Here is a 22,134-nt window from a genome sequence, read left to right as displayed (position 1 = left end):
TGTCATTGTAGTTTGAGGAGAGTGCATTTGGTTTTACCCTGTTTTCCATACGTTTTAACTCTTTTTAACTACAGGAGTAGGGTAGTGCAATGCAGCTTACTCAGGAATGTTGTGAAATCATCATTCTTGGAGGTCTGTAGGGCTCAGCTAGACTAAGCCACTGTTCTAGTGTTGGCCAAAGGCCTATTCTGGCCAAGAGGCCGGAGACCTCCAGAGGTCCCCTCTTACCATCTTTCCTATTTTTGGATCAACATTCTCATACCTTCTTCTAAAATAAAATCTAGAAGTTGCTTAATTCGGAGATAAATTGATTGTTGTTTTTTTTTTTTTAATAGCTATTCAGTAATTATGGAGAAGTGGGGGGATAATACAGGGAAAATTGAATGAGAATTTACACTGTTTCTGGAGAACACTTTGCAGTATTGTACACATAAGCAGTTCCTGGAATTACAGCACAACAGTTAACGCAGATGAATTACACAAATAGTAACATACAGAAACACCATAAGTATTTGTGGGATTAAGATCTACATTTTTTAACATCTTAAGGTTTGTTAGCCATATACACTATTTTCTGTTTATTTCAGCTGAAAGAGTGAAAAATGTGATCTTTCCAATCTGAGCATATGCTTTTATGATTCATGCAGTTGTGCTGCTATTTTGAGTTTTGAAACCAGCAGGGAAGCTACAGACATGAAAATCATTCTTTTGTGTAGGTATAATCAGCAAACTCATTATAAAAGTACCCCAGATGCAAAATCTTTTCTAAGTAGTTGAGTGTTACCAACAACAACAGACAGAAATACAGTCAGCATGACAGACAGCATTCTCAAAACTAATGCAGAAGATACACAGTACATATTCTTATCTGTGCAACACATTATTTTGTATTTTGTAAATCACTTGGAAATCAAGACTGTCTACATCATGAAGAGTGTGTGTAGGGTATTCTTTTCGGTCCCTGATTTCTGTAGTGATGGCACTGCTTTTCAGAATGGAAACTTTGTTTCTTGAGAAATTGTGGGCAGTTGTTATGGGCAATAAAAGCGTTTGGGACATGGATAGTCTACCTACACACAGCTATTTACAGATTTGGAGGCCATGCCTGTATTAGCAAAGAAAAATCTGTTAACTAACGTATACTGAAGTCCTCAGAATAAGAAGACCAAATTGTATTTGAGTGCATTTTTTCGACAACCTTAAAATACAAATTACTTTCCTCCTGAGCTTCAGTATGTTTCAAAATTTTTTGAATATAAGGCCAATCCTGTTGCAAGGATGTGATCTCTTCAGTGTACACCAGTGCTGCACACTCTCTTCATCTTCTTCCTTGCCAGCTTTTCTGTGCCACTGTTTCCATGAGCCATGATAATGGTTATTCCCCTGAGCAGACCTGAGTCTGAGTTTCAAGAAATACCACAGCTCACTCCACTCCAGTTGCACTGGCATGGCCAAGATTTCTCAACCATTAACAATCCCTGACTCTTTTAGCTTGCATGCTAGCAATAAATTAGGAAGTTTATATTACTTTATTACACAAAGAAAATTACACCTTTTATATGCAAACAGGAACAAGACAGGAAATACGTCTTTAAGAAGAAAAAGTGTAAACCACTGGTTATTAATATCATTGACATTTAGTCCAGCCTGGAGATGATATGTCATAATTTTGCTGTTTGCTTATGAAATATGTATGATGGCCTCTGGTGTGCAGATTTCTAATGAGAATAAAATACTGGCAGCTACATTTTTAGAGGGGGAAGAGGAAATACAAGCACTAAGAAAATCATACTTCGCATACACACCTTTAATATCCAGACTGCTCCAGAAATTCACATGGGAAATTATTTATATGGTTGGCTCATTCATACCTGTCTCACCATATCCATGTCCTTGCAGACTGTGGTAAATCACTCAAAGGGTAGGCATGCAGAGGTCTACACATACAGCCCCTACAACAGGAGGTGCAAAAAGGCTTTCATTACTATTCAGCTGTTTCTTTCAGACCAATGAAGGAGACGAATGATAAGGAAAATTATGCTGAAATTCTAGTCCCTGGAAGTCAGCAGCAAATCTCCTGTGGAAAGTAGTCGGGGAACAAATTCATCAGTGCTAAATGTTTGTGGCCTTGCCATTGACCTGTTTGTTGATCATGATCTGCTTCTTAGGGTTACAGTCATCAAAGCAACCTAGTGCTTATGTATGGAGATGAGTCTCTATCTTGTTGCTAGACATTTCTAAAACAACTGAGTGCTAAATCACTGTATTTTCTTGTAAGGCTTTGAAATCGGTTGATGCATGATCTGTGAACTTGCTCTCCAGCTATCAGAAAGGTCTCCAGCAGTCTTGTCCAGATATGATTGTTGGCAGGGGGTGGATGTTTCTCAGCAGAGCTCAAGCTTTTAAGAGCTACATTCTTATGATGTTTCTTGTCCAATTTCTGTCATATTCCACCTTGTTTTTCATTTTCAACCCTGGCCTTTTGAACAGAGAGGTGCTCATGAGATTCGAGAAATTCGTCAGTTTCATTTCACTGGTTGGCCAGACCACGGCGTGCCGTACCATGCAACAGGCCTGCTGGGATTTGTACGGCAGGTCAAGTCCAAGAGCCCGCCAAACGCTGGACCTCTGGTGGTTCACTGCAGGTAGGCAGAACATAAATCCCTCTGTTGCTTGGTCCACTGAACTCAGAACATACTTCTGCTTCTCATATCCCATGTAATCCCCAAAAGTTGGTGAAGCCACTCTGATCACAATGACTTTTTACCTGACATACAAAGTATTGGCTAAACTGATTCTGGAGCTTTACATTTTCCAATGAACTGATGGATATTAACTGTGCTCTAATTTTACTTCAGTGCTGGCGCTGGCAGAACCGGGTGCTTCATCGTTATTGACATCATGCTAGATATGGCAGAAAGAGAAGGTGTTGTAGACATATACAATTGTGTGCGAGAGCTTCGATCTCGGAGAGTTAACATGGTGCAGACAGAGGTATTGTTAATCTTCTGGTTTACTGCCTTCTGCTTTGCAATGAAAAGTATTATTCTGGCCCATAAAACTAGAGCCCTTTGCTATAAGCCCTATCCAGGAGGTAGTTTATTCAGTGACATGCAGGAAAATAATCCACACAGAAGCTTGTAGAGCCATTGCCCAAACAAGGCCACTGTTATGCTGCAATGGTTTGATTAAAAAAAAACCTCTTGAGTGTTTCCTCTTTAGAGAGCATTCATTCTGCAGTGCATCTTGTTGAAGCTTACTTACACTATAACTTCAACAGAACTGTGCAAAGGAATGAGAAAAACAGGAACAGTCATAGTTTTATGACATACTGTATTTCTTTTTGTAATTGTAACTAGTTTCAGTCAATCCTTCTATATTCTTTTCTAAATGAATGGCATGAAGTTTTGTGAACTGCAGTTGTTCCATCTATTCTTTCTTCAGTGTGTGTAAAGCTCGTGAGAACTAATAGGCTAACCATATTAGTCGTTATTATTTATTTGCCAAGTTACTAATAGTATGTACTCTCTGTCAGTAATTATTTTTATTGCTTTACCAGGAACAGTATGTATTTATCCATGATGCTATCCTGGAAGCCTGTCTTTGTGGAGACACTTCTATTCCAGCTTCTCAAGTTAGGTCTGCTTACTATGAAATGAATAAATTGGATCCTCAAACTAACTCCAGCCAGATCAAAGAGGAATTTAGGGTAAGTTGTGGTTAGCCATACCTAGAAGCTATACAATTCAGCTATACAAAGGCTTCTAATTAAGTGCTGGCTTATAATCATGTGAATTTGGGGCCAGCCCTGGGGAATGAAAGACTGAAAAAAAAGAGTATAACCTGTCACTAATTGCTATTGAGTTATACTAAATCAACAGAGAAAACAATGGGGTAGTAGTAAAATCTTCTTTGCACTCCAAGGATGTATGTCAATTCCCTGTGCTGTCCTTGCTCCAGAAAACTGGTTAGTCTGCATTCGTCTTTGAGGTTGTTTTTCAGATACGTTTGCTTCCAGGATTCTTGCTTCCAAACCCCGCTGACTGTGATTTGTTTTCATTTGTCTTCATTTTGACTCCTGCTGAAACTGATTGGTGACTTGATCTATTCTTAAATATTTTGGGATGCTTTCACTGCTGTGTTAATTTCTCTGTTGTGTTGTTTACTCTTTTTGAACAGACGTTAAATATGGTGACTCCGACGCTGCGTGTGGAAGACTGCAGTATAGCACTTTTACCACGAAATCATGAGAAGAATCGCTGTATGGATGTCCTGCCTCCAGACAGATGCCTGCCTTTCCTCATAACGATAGATGGGGAGAGCAGCAACTACATTAATGCTGCACTGATGGATGTAAGTCGTGTCCTCCACATCGTTAATAATAAAAAGGGAATAAGGAGCTCTCCAGCCTGAGCAGTGCCAGAAAGTGGAGTCAGCACAAGGCTGAAATCTTTCTAGCTTGTTTTCCAAAAACATGGCACAAAATCTTTAAGCTCCCAAGTACATTTAGGATCACACATATGTTATGTCAAAGTCAAGGTTCCAAAGCCATACTTAGAGAGCAAGTCAGGGAGTTTTGATAAATTAAATGCATCTAGATTTCTCCCTAGTGCTTGAATTTTTAACCATCTGGCCTAGGAAAAAATTAGTTACGTATTAAGACACTAAGACAGTTAAATGGGATAATACAGTTTGCAGCAATATTTCAGTTCCCTTTGTTTCTAATTGAAGAAGTAATTAACAAAAAAAAAGAATTGTCTGTCAGCACAGGATAATACACAAGCCATTACTTCAGTCTTTCTGTTTATTTCTGTATGAATGAATGGTTCCTCTTCATGCGTGTGTGCATTTTTTTCCTAATGCATCTCTAGTAATTCTAATCCTGCTAATAGAGTATCAGTAAAAAGACACTTAAACCTCCTTCAGAGTGTAGATATTTATAGCCCATCTTTGACAATTTAGAGCTATAGTAATTACGGTTGTCACACACACATAAACAACATGAAAGCAGAGGTTAGAAAAGAATGAATACATTGTAAATGGCCTTTTTGAAAAGTAAAGCTAGAGTAACAACAGTTTATAGCAGTTGTTGCATCTTTTTTCCTTCGAAGTTCTCAGTGTTTTCCTAAAATGAGCCTAAGTTCAAAACTCTCCTGTGAAAATAAAAGCGTATTATCTTTTTATTGATCTATGTAGAGGAACTGAGGGCAACAGTTTAAGTGACTTCTCTTGGTTCTCACCGTAAGTAAGTCTGTTATATGTACTCATATTAGAATAGTGCTTCCTTGATCTGCAATTTACGATCTTGCCATTATGTGGTCTTAGTGGAGCGTTCAGTGTGGTTTTGTTCTGCAAATTAAGTACTGCCTCAGTATTTGCTTTGAAAACACTCGATTCTTGAAACACTTTGAAAATGCTTCATTCTTGAAACAACAAGCTGATTCCAAAAGCATATCTGGGCCAAAGGCTCCAAGGTTCACTTTCCATCCAAAACACATGCAGTATCCCTTCACTAAAGGACAAGAGCAGGCATTTGTTCTTCTCTCTGAACTTTCAGTCTCACAGGCAAGGTGCTGAATCTCTGTGTGAAAACTGCACCTCTGGCTGAGATGCAGTTGGATCACCTCATGTATGAACATTTAAATAAGCTCACTTCAAGAAAAAGGGCCAGCCAGCACAGTTTTCATTATTCAGTATCTGGTCACTGAAGGCATGTAGAGGCCTTCCTGCCCTCCTTTGAAGGCAAGGACAGCCCCTGCCAACGTTTGCCCCAGGATGGCCACGCTGGCCTGTAACACTCAGGAGGACCAACATGAAAATGCTAGTACAAGATTCACAATGCAACTGTTTCACGAACAGCATCACTAGCAATTCGCTCTGACTGAAAAAAAAGAAGAAAAAAAAGTCGAAATGTATCCCCTAGATATCTTCCTTTCTGTCAGATAGACCAGAATTTGAACACTGTTTCTGAAAAAATAAGTAGATGCTTCCTTCCATAGGAATAATTCAAATCAACAGCTCAGTGCAGGTGGCCAAGATTAATCTGTCCATTAGCAGCTCAAAACAAAATTGTTGCTCAAAATTTTGTAGGAGTTGCATTGGAGGGAAAACCTCAGATGATTTTATCCTGTGCCTGAGGCATGAAATAAGTTTCAGAAATATAACATCACCAGAAGTTATATTCAGTTTATTAATTTTCAAGCATATAGAATCTCAGAAAAGAGCTGAAAATAGCATATAAACGATACGGAAAATAGAAATAATGTTTTCAGTCCTGAAGTTTGAGACTATTACTGGCATTCTACTAAGTGAGTTTTTTTCTCTTACCATTCTTCTCTAACCATCTCTTCTTATTTCTTTGCAGAGCTACAAGCAACCATCAGCCTTTATAGTTACGCAGCATCCCTTGCCAAATACTGTCAAAGATTTCTGGAGGCTGGTCCTAGATTATCACTGCACTTCAATAGTTATGCTGAATGACGTGGATCCAGCCCAAGTAAGTCCAAACGCTTCTATTTGACAGAGAAATGCCAGTGCCTCAGCATCGCAGCACGTGTGTGTTTCAGAACAGAACAGCTTTAGGATGTAATTAGTTGTATAAAACAACATTAAATACTAACACATTAAAAAATTGATTTGTAGCTTGCGGATACGCATAGGGAAGGAGGAATAAATCAAAGCATCAGCAGCTTCTCCACCAAAATGTTAATGCCCACACACATAAGTGTATGCAACCATAATTTATTCTGATGGAAAAGTATACTCTGAGAAGAGCTGTTAAAAACCAAAACCTTTTGGTTGTAGATTTTTGACTCAAGTCTGAAGCATGCTCATGGCCGAAAGTCACAAGCAGAAGCCAACAGCTCCTCACTGACTTGCATGGGACAGGTCAGTGACCTTGGTCTGCCCGCAGGGATGGGTGTTCCCAGCCTGAAAATCTGTGTTGTCTTTGGCACAAGATTGCATTGCTAGGAGATAAGAACTGAACAATATCAGACACTAAGCATGGACAAAGGGGAATGTAATTACCTTACAACAGAGTTGTGCATGCTGTACATGTTCTTTAGAAAAGTGGAAAACCATACATACTGACTTGGCAATTTAATCACTAGCATTAATCATTGAGCATCCCAGAGCCTGACCTGCAATTGTGCAATTCCAGGTTTTTGTACAGGGATCATTTCCTTGTTTTCAAAGCAGTGCTCCAACCCTCTGCTGGAATAAAGTGGTGGTAATCTAGATCCTTAATATTTCCTAATTATTGGAAAAGACAACATCAATTTTTATTTTTTTACAGCAGATTGCTTGTCATTTTTGTTCTTTGTATGATCAAGAATCTTTTAGGTCTCTTGAATATTTTTCATACCTTGAAAAATATTTCCTTTATTTCATTTTAACATGAAGAATTTGTTTTAAAAACATACTAATCATCAGTTTGGTCTTTCAAGTGTAGTGTGTAGGAATTCCACACACTGTTTTAAAGACTTCACTGTCTACAGGGAGAAAAATAGAAATGAAAGACAAAACTTTTATTCATGAGTCTAAGATTAGTTTCTGAGTGAATAAGGAAGGACTCAAGGGAGTCAGACTGCAAGGGACTGGCGAACAGAGTTCTTTTAATTTGTGGGCTGTGTTTTGAATTTACAATAGTGCACAGCTATTTCAAGCATTTATTAGCCTCACAGGCTTTTAAAAGCTATTGGGATATGCAGTTAATACACCTGCCTCTGCAGCATGTTAAACCTTTTCTCTCTAATATGAGTAAAAATCTTTTCATTAGGAATAAATCTGAAAACCCTCAGAGCAAACAGGAGTGGAGAGAGGGCAGAGTTTATTAAAAACACACATTACATTCAGATCTATTAATAATTACAGTTATCATTATTATTTATGTATATATGAAGTGTTTACATTTCTGTTTAGATATTACAATTCATCTGGATGGTTGCACTCTGTTGAGAAATGAAATTCAGCCTTTCAAAGTGTTTCTGACTTAAAGAGAGTCGCTGGCATCACACGCATGCAAAATTCTCAGACCTAAATGCTTTTGGATTTCTTTAGAACTTGAAAATCTTGGCTTCCAAAAACAGCTCTGGCAAACAGCTCTGTTTATTATCATCTAAGCATTTTTCAAAGATCTGTTTGAACAGTATTGCTGTGTATTTGAAAGACACATACTGAATTGTGCATACATTCAGTGATCTGAGCGCTGGCATTTGCATTAGTTGCATGCATGTCAGTATTGTATTCTGCTATCCTGCACACTGGTGTATTTCATAACAAAAGAAATGTGTAAGATTTAGGCAATATTTGGAAAGCAATTTGCTCAGCAGACTGAATCATGTGGGGATTTAAAAATAAATTAAAATATATTTTCCTGCTTGAAAATTCTGTTCTTTACTTGTTAAAGTGAACCCCAGCAAATCAGACTCTGTTCTCTTTTTAATTGATGTAGTAAATGATTATGTTTTCCTAAAATGTAGTCATCTCCAAATGGCTTTTTTGAGGAATAAGTGTTACAAGAAATGCAAAACAACATCTGGAGGAGATGTGATTTGTCAACTCTGCTCTGGATCACCAACAGCAATGCAGCAGAATGAGGACCACAGCTGTTCTACCAAATGAAATAAAGTTCCAAATATGAGATCAATGGTTCTGCAAGCAAACAAAATTTCATGAGTTCATGCTTAATTTTGGTGAATGCTTGCAAAAGCTGTCTGCTTGAACTACTCTAGGTGTCCCTAAAAATAAATCAGTAGGGTTTTTATGGAGGAAATTGATAAGCAAAGTGTAGCTTCAAATATCTCCAAGCAAAGTGTTGTTTTAATCTTTAAAAGAGAAAGGATAATGGGTTCCAGGACGGAGCCATAATGGTTTTATTAGACAGTAAAACTGCAGGATAACGCTAATGCTGCTTTGTGATCTTTAGATACCTGGAAGTAATGTTATCTGAGCACTAAAGGATAAGTACTGTTTCCAAGTGGTGTTCATAAGACGCAATTAAGCAGTTGCTGAAAATGTAAAACAATGCTGCTGTAATATATGAGGGCTGCTCTGAAAGTAATGCCTCCTACTCACATCACAGTGGGTGTGAACTCAGTAAGGTGTCGAGTGGTCCATTTCAGCAGTGACAGCAGTGACAGTGGGTCACCTCTGCTGGTGTAGATTTTGATGAGCATGGCATGCAGGCTTTTGTTCATCGCTGGCAAAAATGCAAAGCTTATGATGGTAATTGTGTTGAAAAATAGTGTTTTGTAGCTGAGAATTTGCTGTCAGATAGTGTTATTGTGCTCCTTGTATCTGTTATAATTTCCATGGAAATAAATAGGAAGCATTACTTTTGGAACAGAAGTAATAATGTACATATTATTACATATATAATATGTACATATATAATGCCAATATTGCCACTCACAGATGAGACAGATGTGACAGTGAAATCCTGAATTTTGAGACTTATAGCATAGAGCCCACATTTTGATGTAGTTTGAATTATTATCAACTTTTTTCAGATAGTTGAAGATACCAGGCCTTTGGTGTTAGGCTTTGTACTTTCTCCAAGATCTGCTAATATTTGACAGCATCCCCTTGTCCTGTCATACCATATTGTAGAATTGATGCTGAGCGTCAGAAATACATTTCTCCAAATGGCAAGCAGAGCAGCAAGCATTAACATGTTCAGCAAAGTAAAAAGGCATTTGTTGAAATTTGGTCTGCTCAGGTAAAATCAGAGCTTGAAAATAGTGAAGGACAGTGCACTGTATATTTCATATAGAAACTGTGTAAGAATGTCTGCAATAAAAGTAGCACAATATATCTTAAAAAATATACTGAGGCAACATTAAATTAAAAGTAATTATATGTGTTTTTTGTATTTGTAGTTGTGTCCTCAGTACTGGCCAGAAAACGGAGTACACCGACATGGTCCTATTCAGGTGGAGTTTGTATCAGCTGATTTAGAAGAAGACATCATCAGCCGGATATTCCGAATTTACAATGCAGCCAGAGTAAGGATTTTACTCACAAGACAATTCTGCCTCAGTGATTCAGCTGACTCTATCCCAGTTGCAAAAAAAAAAGTTAAACTCACATAAAGCTATTCTCATTATTCAGCCTATTTGTAGAATCATAAAATCATTAAGGTTGAGAAAGACCTCTAAGATCATCCAGTCCAACCATGAATCCATCCCCACCATGCCCACTAACCACGTCCCTCAGTGCCACATCCACATGGTTTGAACACCTCCAGGGATGGTGACTCCACCACCTCCCCAGGCAGCCTGTGCCACTGCCTCGCTGCTCTTTCTGAGAATAATTTTTTCCTGATATCCAACCTGAAGGAGTTGAGAGCATGAGCAAATAATGGATCACACAGTAATCATTGAGAGTCTTGTGTGTGAGTCTTGTGTCTTGAGTCTTGAGTCTTGTGTGTGCAATTGAAAAATCTTGTAACGCGTATCTCAAGTGCATTAAATACAAATGAAATAAATGCAGTATAGAGGTTATCTGGTAGTCACAAAATGGTGATATCAGTGCAGTTTTAATTTAAGAGTTTTAAATTAGCCATCTTATATGTTTATTATCCTGCATCATGCAACACTAGGCATGTTTTTCAATACCAGGCCCAGGCTTTTAGTGCAGATCTTATCCCACTAATCACACTTCATAATAGATGTAAGCATTTCAGAGGGACAAGTACAATCTCGTATCCAGCTTTTATGCTACTATAAAGTTGACAGAAGACTAAATTAGGCATCAATTTAAAGCTGAGCAGAAAAAGGATTCAGCCACAGACCAGGCATCTCTTCCCATCCAGATGGAGAGAGCTTTTGCAGTGGGCTGGTACTGTTCCCTGAAGAGCTACATCTAGGAGTAAGAAACACTCTCTGTTAAAAGGTCAGGAGCTGCCATGGAGTCCAGTAGCTGTCAGAACAGTGAGAGGAAGGCCCCCAGAACACTGCCTGGGATGCTCCTATGCAAACAGGGGAGTAGACTGTAAGCTTCAAGGTACTACTTTTGTATGACAAAGTCTTGCATTCCCAGAAAATGTGGCAACATAATACCACAGTCTCCAAGAGTGTTAACGGGAGCTGTAGCAGAAGCTGGGTCTGGCTGATGCCATTTGGGGAGATGGGGCATGCAATTGAAAGAAATCAGGCAGGAAAGTAGTGGAGTCCAAATTTGACATAAAGCAGACAAAAACCCATTGAAGAACATATCTAATGCTTGGTTTATTCCCTTGCCTTGTTAATCTTACATCCTCTATATTACTTCTTACTCTAGAGCAAAACTGGTAACGTCAACATTTCTGCACATTGCTCATTTTCGAAGTGGTACTAAAATGCATTCACTTTGCCAGAAGTGAAAATGGCAAATCCTAAACTACAAAACCAGTTTTCATCTGTGTGTTTATTATGCCCTTTTCAAAGGACTGTAATTTTCTGCCACTAACACTTGTTCTGTGCTCCTTTTTTTATTTTAAATCACCATAAAGCAACTGTTCAGTAACATCTCACCAGAGGGGTTCTGACTGCTTCAGTAGCACACAGTAAAGTAAAATTCAGTTTGTTTCTTATAAGCAGGAAAAATCTGAGGGTTTCATTTGGTTTTTAAAACATTTTTCCGCTTCAAACTATCTTGAGAGGTTTTGACCTTTCTTGTAAAAAAGACAGCAGAGTGCAAATGTTTCTCAAAATGCTGAAATGCTTACATAATTCTATTGCAACTTCTCTACTATGATATTAATTAATTGTTTGTTTGATCCTGCTGCTGTACCATTGCTCTCTTCTAGTCTGTTTGTATACCCTCTATTTAAAACCTCTTGTCCTAATAGCTTGGTTGGAAATTAAAAGTCATAACTCCTTACGGGCAATTGAAATTGCATTAGTAGTTTGTCAGTGGTGATTTGCCCAAACAACTTTCCTCGCTGATGCAAATATCTAAGTTACGCACCATTTGAATAGACCATAAACAATGCTGTTCCTTCTTTTCCTGCTCATTTCCTGAATGCCTGCAGCCCCAGGATGGCTATCGGATGGTGCAGCAGTTCCAGTTCCTGGGATGGCCCATGTACAGGGACACGCCAGTTTCCAAACGCTCATTCTTGAAGCTCATCCGCCAGGTGGAGAAGTGGCAGGAGGAGTACAACGGGGGAGAGGGTCGCACAGTTGTCCATTGCTTGTAAGTACTAGGGACCAGTGAGAAGAATATTGTTATCCTAGTATTTGTGCCATGTTTTTAAAGATTCATGAGAAGGTGAAGAGGTACAGGATCTGAATAAATAATACAGCTGCTCATTTAAAAGCTCTGAAGACACAAGAAATCGTATGCTTTTTTTTTATGTAGGTTCATGAGTTTCCCACTCTGTCCCTTAGTAGACACCTGTGAAAAGATGATGGGTAAAACTCTATATTATAGAAAGATTTCAAGTGACATTTTCAAATGAGAAAGGTGCATATTTGTTCAAAACTGTCAATAACAATCAAAACTGTACCTTCAGGACAATGCACTTTTTATTTCTGTTCAGTGCCATCTACAGTTCATTAACAGTAGAAATGAATAATACTATAGGGAATTATTCCTCTTCCAGAAGTCATGGAAGAAAAAATGGCCTGGTAGAACAGTTATGATGGCCCTTTGACTGTCTTGCTCTTCTTTCACAATGATACATATTTTTGTCCTCTGGTGACTTTGTGTTCCACGGGTACAGGCTCTCATCCACCATCTTGCCTTTTGATGTGGCTTAATACATGTACATACTACTTGTTCTCAGCATTGGTTGGTCTTCTGAGATTAAATATTCATGCTTGAAATTGTATCCCTCTCCTTCTGGAGATCTACTTAAAGATGTTACAATGATGGATAAGGATATGTTCATGTGAAAAGCATATGCTAAGATGCTTTCAGAAGTTGGAACCCAAGAGTAGACAATAACTTCCTGAATTTTGGTTTGCAGTTAATCAATATTACAACAATGGAGGAAAGTACATTAATAATTCCTACTATCACTGACCTTGAACAAGTCATTGCTCTTCAGTTTCCCCATCTGTAGAATGGGGATAATAATACTTTCATCAAAGGAGCATTGTGCAGTGTGATTAATTAATGTTTTGAGATCTTTAGCTGAAAAGACCCTTTTGAAGTGCAAATTACTGTTATCTCTGAGGTGGCTGATGATATTAAATAGTTGTACAACATCACACATGCGTCACTTCCAGGCAGTAAAGAAAGAAAAAGCTCTAATATAATCCTTTTAAATGACTTTATTTTAATTAAAATTCTCAAAGAGTTCTACAATATCAGGCAATGTTTTGGCAGCAGAGAGCATTCTTTTCATACTGCTGGGATGTGACAGTTGTGAGACATTGTAGTTTCCTTTGAAAATCAACCATTTGCAAAGCTGGTTTGAAAGACCAACTACCTATCTAGGCTACACTCTGGTAATTAGTAAGGTTTATTATTTTTGGTGAATTGCAGCCTAAAGATTCTGATTAGGATAGCTATAGAAATAGTAGGGTTTCCAGCAAGAAAGGGATTCTCCTAAAGATTAACTAGGCATAAAGTATTATTAAAGGCTGTATTTGATCACGCGAATGAGCATTTGTGCCCAGTATCTTCGTTGGATTTCTCTTTGGGTTCTTGTTCTCTGATGCTGTGGGTGGAAGAGGAATGCAGTCACTTACAGAAGCAGCTGTTAGAGTGCAGCCAGTCCCTGTGCCTGCTGCTGCAGGGCGGGAACATCAGTCACCAGAATATTGCAGTCCCACCTTGGGCCATGCTAAAAGCACAGTCAAATGGCTTGTAAGCAAATTAGACACCATTTCTGTTGTTCTTCTGAAACACCTTTGGGTACAGGAAGAAGGAGCCAGGATCAGCAATTAAAAAAACCTTAAAAGATCCTCTTTCTCTATAATGTTTCTAGCCTGATATTACATCCTTGTGCGTTTATAGTACAAAAGGGTATTAAATTCAATCTAAAAGTACCCTGTCCTTATTTTAACATTCCCTTCATGCTGCCTCAAAACCTCAGTAAAAAGAGTGGCACAAAACTCAGCCACTCAGTTCCCTTCAGGCTTTCAGCCTCCTGGATGCTGGATGATAGGTTTGAGATCATTCAGCCCATTAATTCCAATTAAAAACAGCACTCAGCTTAGAGTTCAGCTGCCTTCCGGCACATTCGTATTCTTTGGTTTCTCCCTGGTGGAACTCATACCTTCTGTAGCCATTCCTGGCGCTGTAAGAACTTGTAATATAGTCAGTTTGTAACCAAGCCATTTATTTTTTACTTTTCTTACAGGAATGGAGGTGGCCGCAGTGGGACGTTTTGTGCAATCAGTATTGTTTGTGAAATGCTTCAACATCAGAGGGCTGTTGATGTATTCCATGCTGTGAAGACACTGAGAAATAATAAGCCTAACATGGTGGACCTTCTGGTACGAGCTTTTTAACTGCTGCACTAAATAGAAAATGTTCCTTTTTCTCAGAAGATTCAGTCAGATTTCCAAGATTTGCAGTGGGAGTTGTTCACAAAGCAAGCAAGTCATTTTCAAAGGGGATAATGAAGTCACTTCACTTGTAAGAGTATTTTTACACTGCTTTCTTCCCAATGAGACTTTGTCTCTGTTCATTTGAATTTTTTAAGAGTTTTAAACTTTCAGCCGAACATCCTTATTAATTTTCCTTTCTAGCAGGCTGAGCCAAGTGGAGAGCAGCCCTTGCATGGGTTGAAATAATAGTTATGTAAAATGAAATGCCAGATTTTCAAATTATATATATTATAAATAGCTTAATCGCCAAGTATTTATCAAAGCCATGAATTTCAGTTTGACATCCAGAATATTGCATTTAATTATAGTTGCTCTATCTCATAGAAAGATTAAAGAAGTTCAGAAACAAGGGGCCATGTGCAATTATTTTCTTAGAGTGTTTTATGGGATTTTTTTGTAATGGCGAATTGCTGAAGTGCCAGCTGCTACTCCACAAGAGCTGCAGAACAGCTTAAAGCAGCAAGTTCTTATGCTCCAGTGTGTAGTTTTGTACTCAGAGAGGGCTGAAGCATGATATCCTATTCTCATACCAGGGCCATAAAGACACTTTTTCCCCAGGTCCCTCGCATTTAGGCTACCTGAGAAAGAATGGGCTGCCCAGAGAAGCTGTGGTGCCTCATCTCTGGAGGGAGGTGCTCAAGGCCAGGTTGGATGGGGCTCTGGGCAGCTGAGCTGCTGGGTGGCAGCTCTGCCCACAGCACAGAGTTGGGGCTGAGTGGGCTCTGAGATCCCTTCCAACCCAAGTCATTCTGTGATTCTATAAAAAGTCGCAACCCTTCCCTTAGGCCCTGTTCTAGCCAAGCTCATGGCACAAAGCCAGATGTTGCCAGCTGTGCAAAGCAAAGAGGGAGTTCACAACTAGCACTGTGGGACCACAAGCCAGGAATGTGAAACTGTGAATCTTGTAACAGTAAGAAACTATTAAACTTTCACAGAGGTGGGAGGGAGCAGCTTATTTGGCTCCTCTTTCTCTGGTTTGTATTCTCAGGAGGAGAATCATCATGCTGAGAACCATACATTTTTATTTCCCAGATATTAAGATAAATGTCTACTTCTTCTTTCAGATAGTATAGTTTTGGATAGAGACTTGGCAGGCCCGCTGTTTTTGGTTCTCCCAGAGCTTAAGTCCACAGAACACACTGATCTCTTCTTCATCTATTTTATAGAAATAAAAAGAAAATTACCAGTCTGAAGATGTACAGTTGAAGAAAATGCTCTCTATAAATTCCTGTTTTTGACAGTTCCCAGGTATAGATTTGTCAGGCAGCTGTCTCCATTTTTCAGCGCAGAATGTTTTTAATCAAAAGCTGGATGTATTATTTTAGAATATAAAAATAACTCTTAGTAAATTGGGGGAGGTCTGAGAATGTTTGAATGGTATTGAGAAGCCTTTGTAAGGTTTTTTCACTAGGACATTTCAAAGCACTTAGGAAGGAGAGCAGTATTGTTTTTCGTATTTTACCAATAGAGAAACTAAGGTAGGGGACGATCAGGATTTTTTCCATTATCTCTTAATCCACTGACAAAAAAGAATTAGTACAACTTGAATTAGCAAGGTTCAAGAGAATTTTCACATTGATTTTTCCATTGTAAAAAGGGAACGTGGACACTTCCGTTCTTTTCCTGAGCCTGTTACTGATTTCCTCCTTTTTGACCTTTATTATGTGTCTCTGCCTCAGTTTGCCCGTCTGAAAAATGAGAACGCTAATTTCATCTACTTCTGTAAAATGCTGTTACAAGAGAGGAAATGTTCAAGGTTGAAACAGTATTTGACAAAAACAGCTTCAAGACTGCTTTATATAAACCAGTTACATACCTTATGATCAGAGGAAGGATGGTCTTTGCAGTCCATACATCGAGATTCATCACTTAATTTCAGTGAAACAATTGGTTTTCCTGCAAGTGTAGAAATCTGAATGCCACATCTTTTCAGTGTGGAAAAATCTATGAAATTGATCAGCCAACATAGAAAGGCAATACGTGGTGTTGCGACATTTACATGCTACAGCATGTACAGCATGTACAAACCATTTTCTTAGAAATGTTATTGGACCTACCAGTGGTTATCCTCGAAAGAAAAACCAGTATTCCTCTCTGAAGCCAACTAACATAAATAAGCTTTTCATATTACTCATCAAATGAATAATAAAAATGTATTAAGGGCACACATGAGTGAACACTGTGGGAAATAATAAAAAATGACTCTTTAACACAGGTTTAATAAAAATGATAGTTTTGCTAGCGCACTAAATCAGCATAAAGTAAGCATGTAAAAATGGCAGTGGATAAGTGTACATAATGTACATAATATATACAAAAAAAATGCATAATATTTCTTTCTTTTTTTATCTTTTCTCATCCTGAAGAAGACACAAGCAGTTTATGGAGCCCTGCAGGGTCTTAAAGCCTAACATGAGTTTCATTCGTGACTTAGACAACACAGAACAAACTTAGGGTTTGTTTTCTTTTAAAGTGACAGCTCCCAACAAAAGGACTTCTAAATTGTCACTGTCTTTTTCTGCCTTTTGATCACAGTGATATTGTTTGGCCTCTTAAATTTTAAGTTGGCCTCACTTTTCAGCTAAGAAATGACCCAAAATTATGAGTACAGGCCATTAGATTTAAACCTTTATAATGTTTTCTTCGATAAATAGGAGAATATATCTGGAATGTACTTGTAATCTCTCTACATGCTCGGCTAAATTTTTAATTGATTAAAGTGTGTGATAGGGAGAGGCATCTTGGTGGCAGAAATAGTCATAAAATGGTGATTGTGAATTGTTAGAACACACTTGCATTCAAAGAACCCACACCTATTTCTTTCAGCATTTTTATTTCATTTAAATGCCTGTAGCATCTCTAAATATTCTGAGTAGGAAGAGGGATGTGTGTGAGCACAAAATTGTTAAGTCCCAAAGTATCACATCCCTCAAAGTTGCCCTGTGGGTGAGAGTCAGTCAAAAGCACTGACCTCTTTGTGCCACTTAAGATGTGAAGAGGATAAAGTCATGACTGTTCATCTCACGATGCGAACTGGGATTTCCCTGGATCTGGACCAGCTTCCCAGCCATTGCAAAAGGAAATAGCAATTCTGTGTTTAAAGTGCAGGACTGGTACCTGGAAACTGGGTAACAGAAGAGCTGTTGGGACCCTAAATTAGACATCACCAGTAACTGAAAATGAATGTGAATAGGTCCAATAAATTCAGATCTGTCCTGGTCTCCTGTCATACTGTACTGAGGGACCACAGTACATCAGTGTGGGTTTGAGCCTCTAGAGGAGGAGGAACAATGAGCAGACTTCACACTGACATGTAGTGAGCATCTGAGTATTTTGATGCTCAGATGCTGGTATGTCTCTAAGGACAGAACATCCACCACCTCTGACAGGTTGCCCAGAGAGGTGGTGGCTGCCCCATCTCTGGAGACATGCAAGGTCAGGCTTGATGGGGCTCTGAGCAACCTGATCTGCTGTAGGTGTGTCCCTGTTCATTGCAAGGCAGTTGGTCTAGATGGCCCTTAAGGGTCAAATGATTTTATGATTGTTTGAAAATAGGAGTTATGCACTGGAAAGCATCAGACGTTGGGTCTGTTTTAAGATCAGCGTTTCCATGGACGAACTTCAATAACTGCAATTCTGCCAAAGCGCTGTGTGAGCATTTTGACAGATGACTAAAGGGCTGCAAGTCAATTTACTTATGTGTAGTCAATTTTTCTCATACAAGTGTATTAGAGCAGCTAACTACACGACTAATAGGAGCAGTACTGTAAATTATTGTGTGCGCAGTGTCTATTGTCTGGTTAATGTAAAGATTTTCTTATCCGAATATAAATTTGATTCGCAAACTGGCTCCCATAGACCACAGCTGGTTGTAAATAATTTTAACAGAAGAGAAATATTGATCCCCTTAATTAAGTTCCTTCAATAATTGACTTTGTGGTTGTCTTGATTTTTCAGGATCAATATAAATTCTGCTATGAAGTGGCTTTGGAATACTTGAATTCTGGCTGATGGCATAAACAGCGCAGACACTGTTCCTCCCTCCACCACCACAAACAAAGCAAGTCGTTTCATGATATCTGTGTCAATGAGATGAAGACTTCTCAGTGTTACGCTTCTACTGCTTTGTATAACTGGCTCTTTTTAAGAGCCCAAAGAGATGTTTATAAAACTGCTTGCACTGCCCATTTTCCACTATTAATGCCGCTGCTTGACACCCATATGAGCGTACACCAAACCACATGGCGGTCGTTGAACACTGTATTCATATGTAGCCATCGATGTGGTGAAGCAGCATAGTCCTCTGGTAAATAAGAGAGCACAATTATATTCTTATGAAGGAATTTGTACTCTTCGTTATATTTTGTCGCCTGTGATTCTCAGTTATTGTCATGGCCTAGTGTACATTTCTGTTCTGTGGAGGATGCTATCTGGCATTTTGATAATATATGATTTTAGTTATATTTGCATTCTAACACGTGCATAATAAATGAATCATATGTAGCTTATTTGAACTAATGGAAAGACATGTACCAAATCATGTTAACTTTTTTGAGTTGTAATTTCTATCCACTTTGTACCATTTCAGAGAGAGAATCTTGGTAGAAATGCAGTTAGACAAATGCAAAATACAGGATGCTCAGATTAATATATCCAAAGCTTTTTCATTTGTTTATATTGTAAATATTTTTTGATTTCATCAAATTATTTATTCATTAAAATGAATTTTTTTGTGAAGCACAGTGAGTGACAATCATTTTTATTAAGCCCTGGAAATGCTTACTGTATGATAATGTAAACATTTGTTTACCTTGTATGGATTCTCAGCTCAATAAATGATTATACATGATAAAATCTTGTTATTTAATACCTCTTGGCATCTGAGTGCCTTCCAGTAAATCTCTTTTGACTTTAATTCCTCTGAATACTGAGCTACTTTTGATCCAGCCAATAGGAAGAAGAATGTGTCATGCTACTATATAAAAAGAAGAGGTGAGTTGGATGAATTAAGATACACATACACAAATGGAAAACCTGAAAGTTCTGCTGCTTGGTGAAGAAAAGCTGATGTTGGTTTGGCATGCAGTACTCAGCACTCAGTCTTGTCACAGAGGCGTGTGGATGCAGTGCAAGAAGCACAGCAGCAAAGAGGACTGAACCAGCAATGGCTTGCTGCACTGTCCTTTGGGATTCCAGATCTTTCTCTCTCACCCAGCAGTACCAAGGAGACATTGCAGGCAGAGCAACTGCTCAGTACTGAAGCCTTCCAGAGCTGCACGGAAACCCAGAGCAAGGAGGTTGTGGACTGCTCAGTATTTCAGCTCTTAAAAAGATTATTTTAACATGCGAGCTGTCTGGGATGGGGACAGTATCGATATAAGTGTATCAAAGTCAAAATGTTTTGAGAGCCTTTAAATCTAAGAGGTATCCAGCCTGGATAGAATGATACAAAGCTTGTCAAGTGCCAGTTCCAAATCACTGCAAAATTCAGATCTGAAGACATGAGGATTGGCTTCCTCTGCAGCTGGAAAGCATCTATTTTACAAGAAAATTGCTTTAAAATGTAGCTGACAGCTACAGGCCATTGCTGTAAACTGCAGAGAAGTACTGGAGAACTTAGGAAAAACAACCCCAGCTCCTAGAAGAATGGCTGTGCTTGGGTGAGCCTTGTAGCACTACAGCTCATTGCAGGATACGCTCTGATTCACGTGGAAACCTCAAATATTGTATTCCTCCAAGCAGTTTGACAGACCCGGTATACCAGCCAAGCACAGTTCTCTGTAATTATTAAAGATTACTAAAAAATTCATTTCCAGTATCTAGTCATTGAAATATGCATACATGTGTCTAATATTACCTGATGATTCGAAGAACTTTAAGGCAGCTAAGCATGCTGAAGAAGTGCTGAGACTGAAAGTGACATAGGCAACATGATCCCAAACTTGAGCAAGATTTCTTGAAATGCAGCAAGAATTTTGGCAATCTCCCAAGGACAGAAACTGCCACTATTATTTCAGATGTTGCACTCTTCAAGGCTTGCTTTGCCACAGGTAGGTCTTGGGGAATGAGGGGTTAAAGATGACAGAAGAGAGTTCTACAGGTTTTTAATTTCTTTACTGATGATATCACTGATTTTTTTTGTTCTTCTTCTGGCACAGGCATAGTCAAACCACTCTGAACTTCAGTGCCTTCAAATGGAAGCCAGCTCAGGAAAATAGTAAGTCACTTTGTGTCTTCACCCTCCTACTACAGTTATTAATATGAATTACAAAAATCCAGGTTTAGGTGAAGTATTTTGGCAAGAAGAAAAAAAAAAAAGAATTGGGAAAAAAAAAAAGCAAGATGAGGTTTTCAGGAGCCAGGGGTAGAGAAAAAGTAAGGAATAAGAAAGGAGCAGAAAGAAGAGGTTAACATGGAGGGCAGATATTCAAGAAGTAGCATGGAGCTTCTGAAGGTTACCTGGAGGATATTATTGCAGAGGAAGCAAAAGAAAGAAAACTGCAGTGACAGCCATTTCAGGTGTTCATAAACCAACTTCCCTTTTTAGTGGTACATTATGAAATCACTAGTCCAAGCAAACGTACGAAGAACATCAATCCTAGTTTGTGAGGAACAGAGGAAGGATGTTTTCTTCAATCCCTGGTATATAAGTGGCACATAAATGAATAAACACTTCAAATGGTTGGCTGTATGTATTACCCAATCCATCATCTGTCCAGGACTTGAGGTGGTTGATTTTTGTTAAGTTCTTCTGAAAGAGCAGCAGTGCTGATGGGGAGAGGATATGACATTCAGGTATCTCTTATCTTTTTAGCAGCAGTGCTCCTTGCACCTTCCTGGGCTTCTTCATCAGCAAAATGAGTCAATGACTGTCCAAATAGTTTCATAGAGTACTAATGCAAAGCTTAAGGACTGTGTACAATAAAATTTGAAAACAAAGAATAGAAAGTAGGATTCACAGTAAAATATCCCTTACCACACAGCTGTACATGCTCAGCCTCCTATTTTGTTATGTTGACCCACAACATCGAAGGCAGATGTTAGTGGTATGGTAGTACAGGATGGACCTTCCCACCAATACTGTTACATTTTGTTGCCATGTGACAGATGGCAGCAGCAGGGCAATCTGATAGAATGGCATCTGACGTGGAAGTGCAGATGAAGAAAAGATGTGTCATTGAATTCCTTCACGTGGAAAAAAATTGTTCCTATTGACATTCATCAATGCTTGCTGAATGTTTATGGAGACCAAATACTGGGTGTAAGCACAGTGAGGAGGTGGGTGTCATCACAGCAGTTGTCACAGTGACTTGAAAGACAAGCCACATTCCTGATGGCCATGCACAGCTGTCACATCATGAAATGAAGAATTCCTCAATCAGCTCATACACATTAAATGGCAGATTAGGAGCATGGAACTGTGTACAGAGCTAAATAACAGAGCTTCAATGCATTGGAAACAATGGTCTCAGTGTTGGAATACTGCAACATCTGCAACAGGTAGGTCCCTCAGGTACTTGCACAGGAACAAAAACAACACTGTAAGAAAGTTTGTCGGGACCTATAGAACAAATGTGAGGCTGAACGT

The 22,134-nt window shown here is 38.8% G+C and overlaps 1 protein-coding gene across 11 annotated transcripts in view; it reads left to right on the top strand.

Moving 5' to 3' along the window:
• The window catches only part of PTPRM (protein tyrosine phosphatase receptor type M), a 451,026-nt gene extending 431,626 nt beyond the window's left edge, over positions 1-19,400 (top strand). For all 11 annotated transcript variants that reach the window (XM_052703744.1, XM_052703741.1, XM_052703740.1 and 8 more), the window contains 9 exons: positions 2,491-2,645; positions 2,859-2,994; positions 3,560-3,709; positions 4,180-4,353; positions 6,365-6,496; positions 9,882-10,007; positions 12,017-12,180; positions 14,297-14,432; positions 18,504-19,400. In XM_052703744.1, coding sequence (XP_052559704.1) covers positions 2,491-2,645; positions 2,859-2,994; positions 3,560-3,709; positions 4,180-4,353; positions 6,365-6,496; positions 9,882-10,007; positions 12,017-12,180; positions 14,297-14,432; positions 18,504-18,557 — 1,227 coding nt within the window. In that variant the 3' untranslated portion in view covers positions 18,558-19,400. The remainder of the gene's footprint in view (positions 1-2,490; positions 2,646-2,858; positions 2,995-3,559; positions 3,710-4,179; positions 4,354-6,364; positions 6,497-9,881; positions 10,008-12,016; positions 12,181-14,296; positions 14,433-18,503) is intronic.
• Positions 19,401-22,134: the final 2,734 nt, after the last annotated feature.

The sequence above is a fragment of the Tympanuchus pallidicinctus genome, unplaced genomic scaffold (assembly GCF_026119805.1).
Source record: "Tympanuchus pallidicinctus isolate F22 unplaced genomic scaffold, pur_lepc_1.0 scaffold5, whole genome shotgun sequence".
NCBI lineage: Eukaryota > Metazoa > Chordata > Aves > Galliformes > Phasianidae > Tympanuchus > Tympanuchus pallidicinctus.
Note: the sequence above shows the minus strand (reverse complement) of the source record. Positions and strands in the feature narration are given on the sequence as shown.